Source organism: Mytilus trossulus, chromosome 4 (genome assembly GCF_036588685.1).
Source record: "Mytilus trossulus isolate FHL-02 chromosome 4, PNRI_Mtr1.1.1.hap1, whole genome shotgun sequence".
NCBI classification, from domain to species: domain Eukaryota; kingdom Metazoa; phylum Mollusca; class Bivalvia; order Mytilida; family Mytilidae; genus Mytilus; species Mytilus trossulus.
The window spans coordinates 96,083,047-96,093,630 of record NC_086376.1 but is presented as its reverse complement, the minus strand read 5'-3'; the positions used below and the strand labels follow the sequence as shown (position 1 = coordinate 96,093,630).

Below are 10,584 nucleotides of genomic sequence, written 5' to 3'. Positions count from 1 at the left end.
CTCGAACTTGCAAGAAAGCTAAAACAAACCCACGAAAAATCTGGTCAACAGTAAAGCCGCGAAAGAAATCAAAATGTGTAGCTAATGGTGATTTATTGTGGCGTCACTTTGCTTTGAATAATTGCTGGGGGAGACCCATTATTACTGAAATGTTGTCGTCAAATCTAGTTTTCTTTGCTCCAACTGTTAAAACTCTCTTCAACTTTATCATGTTTATGTTTGAAATTATCTTTGTACGGAAACGTGGTCGGAAGGCATATAGTAATAGAGGTTTCAAAAAATGGTGACTAAACTGACCCAAATAATTATCGACCAATGAGTTTAGTGAGTATTTTTATCAAAACTGTTTACATCGATAGTAACCGAACCATTACTAAGCTGGGCCAAGGATGAGGAAAAACTCGATAACCAGTCTGGATTTCGATCTGGTTGCTTTACTGTAGACGCTATATGTGTACTTCATGGTAAAATAACATATATTCTACAATAGAAATCAAAATTATATTGCGCGTTCGTCGATTTTCGGAATGCAGTTGACAAGGTTCGCACATTTTCTTTAAATTTTTAAACTGATATAACTTGAAAGACAAACAGTATTATTTATTTACTCACATGAAACAAACCGGGGTGTGGTATTCAGTACGTAGGAGAAACTGGACGATATTTATCTAAACGCACTCAAGAACATCTGTATCGTTTTAAAAGACCAAATAAATTCAAAAGTATCATTTACCAACACCTTAAGAAGCACAACCATCCTTTTAAATATTTAGCAGTTCAACCTTTAGAAGTAGTAAATAAGCAGCCTGGTGAATCGCATTCAAAGTTTGTACGATCACGGAAAATAATTGAATTAAATTGGATTAAAAAATTACAGACAGTTTACCCTCTCGGTCTAAATGATAATATCATGGGAATTGGTAATATATCTAGAACCAATTCCGTTAACATTTTGGATATAGTTTCTAAAACTGTTCGTAAAAACCGTTCTCACGGTCGTAGAACAAATCGCAATCAAAGAAAATTTCGGGCCATTCATACCAATATTTCGGACCTAATTTCTATTTCAAAAAACATCGGCAGACATTATCTGTTAACAAAACTCTGTTCGTAACCGGTTAATAAGTTAAATAAAATTTTGGAGGATTGCAACACAATTTCATATAGCAGTCCTAAGTATGAAATTGTTCAAATTATTATGGCATATTGTTATTCTAAATTATTTCCCAAAATTGATCGCCCTGAAGATCATAAAAAACATTTTATTAAAATTAAGTATGTCAATAAAGGCTTTGATTTTGTAAATATTGCCGGTATATTTTACGACCATTCTGTTAAAGAACAAATTCCTGGATATTTTGACTATACTGAACTACCTCTAATTTGTTATATTTACAAGAAATCTACCCGGAAATTTGTGTTTAATTATAGTCAATTGTGTAAAGATGTTAATATCAGTGAAAATACACCTACTTCATGTAATTGCAGTAATTCCGAATATATTTATGGACCCATTTCCAATGTTGTAACAGGAGATCTTAACATCGTTCAATACCGAGAGTTAATATCAATCCTCAGTAAAGGACCTAAATATCGTCCCCCGTCAATTATTAATTGGAATGAGTGACTCACTCCATACTTACTGTATGAAATGGATAAAACGGGAAAAAGCTGACAAAAAATCTTTGGACTCTTTTTTTTAATTCAGTAATGAAGATAGTTGATATACGTATTCAACATTTTAAAGAACATTTTACTATTAACAATAACCACAAAAAATCTATTTCTCGTATCAAACATAAACTAAAAGAACTAGCCAAGGAATTTGTTTTTGTCCCGGCCGATAAAGCTGCTAATAATATTATTATTGTTTGACGTAAATTTTACATTGAGGTTCTGAAAAAGGAAATCACCAATTCACCAACATTCCAACTGACTCCATTTTCAGAAAACGAAATCTGTAACAAACATAAACTTTTAGCCACTGCTTTACAAGCAGAGCCAAATACAATGAAAGTCCCAACTATGTATTGGCTTCCGAAGCTACACAAAACCCCTTACAAATATAGATTTATTTCGTCTTCAAGCCATTGTTCAACTACTAAATTGTCTATTCTTCTTACCAGCACACTTGGTACAATTAAAAACCTTATAATAAATTGTTCAAATAAGGCTTTCGAAAATAGTGGAATAAATTACTTTTGGAGTGTTAAGAACTCGTTGGAAGTACTTGATAAATTGCATGCTTATATTGGTGATTTTGAATCTGTTCAAAGTTTTGATTTTTCTACCCTGTATACCACATTGCCTCACATTCTCATTAAGAAAAAATTCACACACCTCATTAAATGGGCATTCAAAAAGTCAGAATGTGAATATATATGTTCAAACTCTTTTAGGTCATTTTTTAGTAGCAATAACATAAAAACTATGTTAATTGGACATGCTTTGATACTATATATGCCCTTGAATTTTTACTAGTTAACATTTTTGTTCGCTTTGGGGATTCCGTATATCGTCAGATTATCGGAATTCTAATGGGGACTAACTGTGCACCACTTATTGCGGACCTCTTTTTGTATTGTTATGAGTTACAATTTATGACAAAAATAAGCAAAGACCCATCAAAACAACATCTGATAAACAAATTTAATAATACTTTCAGATATTTGGATGATATTTTGGCTCTCAATAATGACGACTTCAGTATGTATATTAATGAAATTTATCCTGCTGAACTTACTTTAAATAAAGGTAATACTAACAATGACCACTGCCCTTTCCTCGATCGTGATATTTTTATCACTAACGGAAAGCTGAATACTAAAATTTATGATAAAAGGGATGATTTTTCATTTTCTATCGTTAATTACCCGTTTTTAGATGGTGACGTTCCCTTGTCACCATCTTACAGTGTTTATATATCTCAGCTTGTATGATTCGCTCGTGTATGTAACAATGTTTTAGATTTTAACGAGAGAAATTTATGTATTACTGAAAAATTATTACACCAGGGTTTTCGATATCACAAACTAGTCAAAACATTTACTAAATTTTATCATCGGTATAAAGACATCATTCGTAAATATAGCTCAACATGCAGATTTCTTATACGTTCAGGTATTTCACATCCAATTTTTTATGGAAATATTCTTTATAAAGCACAAAGGTGTCAGTATTCACCTCAGAAACTTACAAAACTTTTGAATAGACTTATTAAGAAGGGATATAATAACGATACTGTTGTCAAGTCATTAAAGATTGCATATTTTGGCGTTAATATTGAGTCACTGATAAGGTCTTTGCGTCGGAACTAAACACATTTATTCTAAAAACAGTTGTTGGCATGACACGGGTTATGTTCTTCTCATATATGTTATGATGGTATGATACTAAACCCCTAACGGGAAGGATTGTGCCTGATGTTCGTATGATGAAATCATAATCTTTCAGTCAATTTAATTGAAGTCTGGAGCTGGCATGTCAGTTAACTGCTAGTAGTCTGTTGTTATTTATGTATTATTGTCATTTTGTTTATTTTCTTTGGTTACATCTTCTGATATCAGACTCGGACTTGTCTTGAACTGAATTTTAATGTGCGTATTGTTACTTTTCTACATCGGTTAGAGGTATAGGGGGAGGGTTGAGATCTCACAAACATGTTTAACCCCGCCGCACATTTGCGCCTGTCCCAAGTCAGGAGCCTCTGGCCTTTGTTAGTCTTGAATTATTTTTATTTTAGTTTCTTGTGTACAATTTGGAAATTAGTATGGCGTTCATTATCACTAAACTAGTATATATTTGTTGAGGGGCCAGCTGAAGGACGCCTCCGGGTGCGGGAATTTCTCGCTACATTGAAGACCTGTTGGTGACCTTCTGCTGTTGTTTTTTTATTTGATCGGGTTGTTGTCTCTTTGAAACATTCCCCATTTCCGTTCTCAATTTTATTATCAGTAGAATCCTGTAGTACCAGCTATTAAAGAAATGAATAAGCCCGAAATCTGTTTTTATCATAAAGGCAGTTTATGAAAGTGTTCGTCTAAGAATTCGCACTTCAGAGGCTTTTAACTATTTCTGGGGAGTGCAACAAGGTATATCATTATCACCTCTGTTGTTTCTATTCTGCGTGAATGCCATTATCCAAGATCTATTTCTATTGACAATAATTACGTTGTTTTTAATATAAATGGATATATATTATATTTAATTTTGTCTACTGACGATATTCTACCGTTAGGAAAATATTACGAAACATTACAAGTCTTGCTAGAAAAAATATTTTATTGTTAAAAGTGGAATATTACTGTTAATACCGACGGACAAAGGTAGTCGTTTTTGAAAATGGTTGGCAACCTTTTAATAACCGTTTTTTCTTTGACAACCAGGAGCTTGAAATTGTAAACTCTTATGCATACTAAGTAAAATTGAGAATGGAAATGGGGAATGTATCAAAGAGACAACAACCCGACCATAGAAAAAACAACAGCGGAAGGCATGTTGCTACATTTCAGTGGAAACTTCTTGCAATTACAGAGGGTTTCGCAGTAAGGAGCAAGGGCACATTCTTCCTTTTTCGACAGTCTTAAGCGATTTTATATTGAACATAGACAAGCATTTGTATAACAATATGATGGCCTTTATACTTACATATGCGTCTAAAACTTGGGGATTTCAGTAAGCCAATAGTTTAAACATATTTTTTTGTTCAAAAATGACAAACGGATTAGATACAAGTTTTTCAACTTTGTAACATTTTCTCCAATATATACATTAATATACACATGAATGATAATTACATCAAGCCAATGCAATTGAATTCGTTCATAATCGTTTTTTGTCGTTTTATATTAAAGCTTGGTAAACATGTGCCAATCATCTTTTTATGTGGTATACCTGGTCATCTACCTATGTTTATTTTAAGGTTACTTAGATCTAAAATGTTTTGGTTGCATATATAATATGATAAACCTAATATGGTATATGATATTTCTATATAGGTTTATTCTACGTATTAATGTCCTAAATGGCAAGAGAAACTGGGTTTCAAAACTTCGTGATTCATTATTTAATTAAATTATCAAGAGAACATTAATGTTGCATTTGAATATTTAAAATGTCTTATAAATGATCAATACTATCAGAACTGGTTTGCTATTTTGAACGAATGTAAAAAACAGTGTTAATATGAGAAATTGAAAAAGGGGTTTTGTTCAGAGAATTACCTACAGTATGATTTTAATAGTAATAAGCTGATTTAACTACGTAGTTGAACGTTAAAACTAAATATTGATGTTGGTTGTTCGACAATATTGTAAGAGAAAATTGCACCATTTTGTTTTATTATGTCCCGCCTTTAAATCAAAGAGACTACAGTTTATACCATATTTTTGTTCATGACCAACTAATAGAAAGCTGTTATTTCTTCTACAGGCTAGCGCAAAAAACTTAACTTGAAAATTGTTAATGCGGCATGGAAGTTAAGATCACAAATTATCATTGCATAACAGTTGTAGTTCTGTGCTTATTATGACCTTATTGTGGTGTTCACTGTGTGTTAACTGTCATTATTGTCATTACATAGTAGGCTATTTTCCTATAGCATTATGTTTGCGTCTACAATACCAATATTCATCCATTCATTAATTAATAATTGTTATGAATCTACTAAGAAATACAAAGGACTATGATTATAATTTTAAAGTAATGTTTCGTCGGTTAGCTTATCACCTTGCCTAATAACATGTAATATATTAATGGACTCTTTTACAATTCCCGTAACTCGTGTCATAGTGTTTTTTCGTACATTTCTATTTTACACGACTCTGTATATCAAACGGAAGTCTCTCAACTTATGATTTACTTATGGTTGGTAAAAGTCATATTACATATATTTTAATACATTTACGATCTTTGATGTAAATTTGTAAAATCATTTCGTGTCATTCTCAAAATAACACAACTAAATTAAAGGAATATCTAAATGTGTATCAACTACAAAGTATCTGCAATTGTTTTTTGTTGATATAATCGTAAACCACCATGACCACTCACTACAACAAGTATATGTTATTTTAATGCAAATTAAACATACGTGTCACTGTTGATTGATATACATGTATTAGCATAGGGTGCTTCCCAACAAAATGTGTAATATAAATAAAAATGTTTTAAAGATGTTCATAACTTACACCCATATTTGTTATTTGTCCGTGTAAATTATACCATCATATTCATTAGGGCAAATGTGGATTTGTACTTTATATGTTGGAAACATAATTTTGATAATAATGTTAATGATTAACAAAGAGCTAGGTATGGGCTTTTCTCATTGTTGAAGGCCGTACGGTGACCTATAGTTGTTAATTTTTGTGTCATTTTGGTCTTTTGTGGATAGTTGTCTCATTGGCAATCATACCACATCTTCTTTTTTTTATACTACATGTAGCTGTTGGTATACTGTACGTAAACATTTCAATATTGATGTCGTTAAATATTTGGTTTTGCAAAAGACAAGGCTATGGACTGAGCATAAAGGAAAGGTGAATATTTTCAATTGCCGTAATCATATCTAATTGATAATTTCACCCCTTCAAATTTGTACCCAAATGTAAGGGATCATCTGAAATTACGAACCTTGTCTATTATAATTTGGTTGGTTGTTTTGTTTGATGCACGTTTCTCCGCAAATATGTCATGTATATTCAGAACGAATATTATTTCTCCAAAACGGCCAATAACATTGTCCCAGCAAGATACAATTAGAGACTCGTTCACAATTCTTTTAAAAGTATTTTTGGAGGTCGAGATGGTGGTATGATTGCCTTTTCGACGATTATCCGTTATAGTAGGACAATGATGTTAACACCTGTATATAGTAAGACAAGGATTTTAACACCTGTATATAGTAAGACAAGGATTTTAACACCTGTATATAGTAAGACAAGGATTTTAACACCTGTATATAGTAAGACAAGGATTTTAACACCTGTATACAGTAAGACAACGATGTTAACACCAGTATATAGTAAGACAAGGATGTGAACACCTGTTTATAGTAAGACAAGAGTGTTAACACCTGTATATAGTAAGACAAGAATGTTAACACCTGTATATAGTAAGACAAGAATGTTAACACCTGTATATAGTAAGACAAGAATGTTAACACCTGTATATAGTAAGACAAGAATGTTAACACCTGTATATAGTAAGACAAGAATGTTAACACCTGTATATAGTAAGACAAGAATGTTAACACCTGTATATAGTAAGAAAAGAATGTTAACACCTGTATATAGTAAGACAACGATGTTAACACCAGTATATAGTAAGACAAGGATTTTAACACCTGTATATAGTAAGACAAGGATTTTAACACCTGTATATAGTAAGACAAGGATTTTAACACCTGTATACAGTAAGACAACGATGTTAACACCAGTATATAGTAAGACAAGGATTTTAACACCTGTATACAGTAAGACAAGAGTGTTAACACCTGTATATAGTAAGACAAGAATGTTAACACCTGTATATAGTAAGACAAGAATGTTAACACCTGTATATAGTAAGACAACGATGTTAACACCAGGATATAGTAAGACAAGGCTGTGAACACATGTATACAGTAAGACAAGAGTGTTAACACCTGTATATAGTAAGACAAGGATTTTAACACCTGTATATAGTGAGACAAAGATTTTAACATCTGTATATAGTAAGACAAGGATGTGAACACCTGTATACAGTAAGACAAGAGTTTTAACACATGTGTATAGTACGACAACGATGTTAACCCCAGTATTTAGTAAGACTAGGATGTGAACACCTGTATTCCTTAAGACAAGAGTTTTAACACCTGTATATAGTAAGACAACGATGTTAACACCTGTATATAGTAAGATGTGATATAAGTTTTACAAGGATGTAAGCACCCGTATACAGTAAGACAAGGAGGTTAAAACATATATATATAGTAAGACAACGATGTTAACACCAGTATATAGTAAGACAAGGATGTGAACACCTGTTTATAGTAAGACAAGAATGGTAACACCAGTATTCAGTAAGACGAGGATGAAAACACCTATATATAGAAAGACAAGGAGGTTAACACTTATATTTAGAAATACAAGGATGTTAACACTTGATATGTTGTTGTCCCCGCAGACAAAGCCCCAAATAACATCGTTTTTATCTGTAAAAGTCATTACATTAATTGCTTGATAAACGAATTAGGTATAGACTATTCACTTGGAAACCCAACATATACCCTCACGACACTTACCAAAGAGGAAATCCTGAATAATCATAGGTCTGTTCTTTGTTCCTTTGGTATTTCAACCAAAGATGAAGAACTGGATCTTCCATCACTGTATTGGATACCTAAACTACATAAGTGTCCTTACAAACAACGGTATATTGCTGGGTCTTCCAAGTGCTCCACGAAACCCCTTTCTAAATTATTAACATCCATTTTATCAGCAATCAAAGACGGGCTTCAAAGTTATTGTGAAACTGCCTATTCTAGAGGTGGCGTGAATCAGATGTGGATACTTAAAAATTCCAAAGATCTTTTAGAGTACATTCAATCTAACTCTCTTTCATCTTGTAACAGTATTAAAACATTTGACTTTTCTACTCTTTACACAAGTATTCCACATTCCAAACTAAAAGACAAATTAAAAGAGTTGGTATTACTTTGCTTCATAAAAAAGAATGGCCAACGTAGATACAAGTATCTTGTCTTAGGGAGGGATAAATCATACTTTGTAAAGAATAATTTTGATTCAAACAAAAAATTCTCTGAAACCGATATTATCAAGATGCTTGATTTCTTGATTGACAACATATTTGTTACGTTCGGAGGACGTGTTTTTTTTTTTAAACAGACTGTCGGCATCCCAATGGGAACAAACTGTGCTCCTCTACTTGCTGACTTGTTTCATTATTATTATGAGGCTGACTTCGTGCAGGAACTTCGTAGGAAGAAAGATAAGAAGTTAGCAATATCCTTTAACTCTACTTTCCGCTATATAGATGACGTTCTTTCACTAAACAATTCAAAATTTGGTGACTTTGTGGATCGCATCTATCCCCTCGAATTGGAGATAAAGGATACTACAGATACAGTTAAGTCGGCTTCATATCTTGACTTACATCTAGAAATTGACAATGAGGGTCGGTTAAAGACAAAACTTTACGACAAAAGAGATGATTTCAGCTTTCCAATTGTGAACTTTCCATTTCTAAGTAGCAACATTCCAGCAGCACCTGCATACGGGGTATATATCTCCCAATTGATACGATATTCCCGTGCTTGCATTTCCTATCATGATTTTCTTGATAGAGGGTTACTGCTTACAAGGAAGCTATTAAACAAAGAGTTCCAAATGGTGAAGTTGAAATCATCCCTTCGTAAATTTTACGGACGCCATCACGAGTTGGTTGACCGTTATGGAATAACCGTTTCACAAATGATATCAGATGTGTTCCTTGCGTCGTAACTACAATCCCCTTCCCTTTCATGAATTTGACCTACCGAATTAGACTATTTACCGGATTTGTAATCACATAATTAGCAACACGACGGGTGCCGCATGTGGAGCAGGATCTGCTTACCCTTCCGGAGCACCTGAGATCACCCCTAGTTTTTGGTGGGGTTCGTGTTGTTTATTCTTTAGTTTTCTATGTTGTGTCATGTGTACTATTGTTTTTCTGTTTGTCTTTTTCATTTTTAGCCATGGCTATGTCAGTTTGTTTTTGATTTACGAGTTTGACTGTCCCTTTGGTATCTTTCGTCCCTCTTTTGTATATAGTAATATAAGTATATCTAAACCTGTATTTAGTAAGACAATAATGTAAACAGCTGTATATGGTACTACATAGATGTTAACACCTGTATATAGTAAAACAATGCTGTTTACACCTGTATGCAATACGACAAGGATGTTAACACCTGTATATAGTAAGATAAGTATATCTAAACCTGTATATAGTAAGACAATAATGTAAACAGCTGTATATGGTACTACATAGATGTTAACACATGTATATAGTAAGATAAGTATATCTAAACCTGTATATAGTAAGACAATAATGTAAACAGCTGTATATGGTACTACATAGATGTTAACACCTGTATATAGTAAGATAAGTATATCTAAACCTGTATATAGTAAGACAATAATATTAACAGCTGTATATGGTACTACATAGATGTTAACACATGTATATAGTAAGACAATAATGTAAACAGCTGTATACAGTACAAGTATGTTAATACTTGTATATAGTAAACAGGTGTTAACATACTTGTTCTACTATATATTCAGGTGTTAACAGCCTTGCCTTACTATTTACAGGTATTCAAATCCTTAAGACAAGGATGTTAACACCTGTATTTAGTTAGACATTCCACTGAGATATCAGCAATATCTCTATGCATAATTGTTCAAATTGAAGATGTGACGACCTTGTATTTTTTTATAATTTCTTTCCAGGCGTCTGATTTTTATTTTATCTTTATTTAATTCTTGAACATATATATACAACAGATATATTACATATAACACAAAATTATCACAA

At 32.6% G+C, this 10,584-nt stretch overlaps 1 protein-coding gene across 1 annotated transcript; it reads left to right on the top strand.

The window, feature by feature from the left end:
* Positions 1 to 7,095: 7,095 nt before the first annotated feature.
* On the top strand, positions 7,096 to 7,611 carry LOC134716926 (uncharacterized). The gene has a single exon (XM_063579945.1). The coding sequence runs from the start codon at positions 7,096 to 7,098 to the stop codon at positions 7,609 to 7,611; it is 516 nt and encodes a 171-aa protein (XP_063436015.1).
* Positions 7,612 to 10,584: the final 2,973 nt, after the last annotated feature.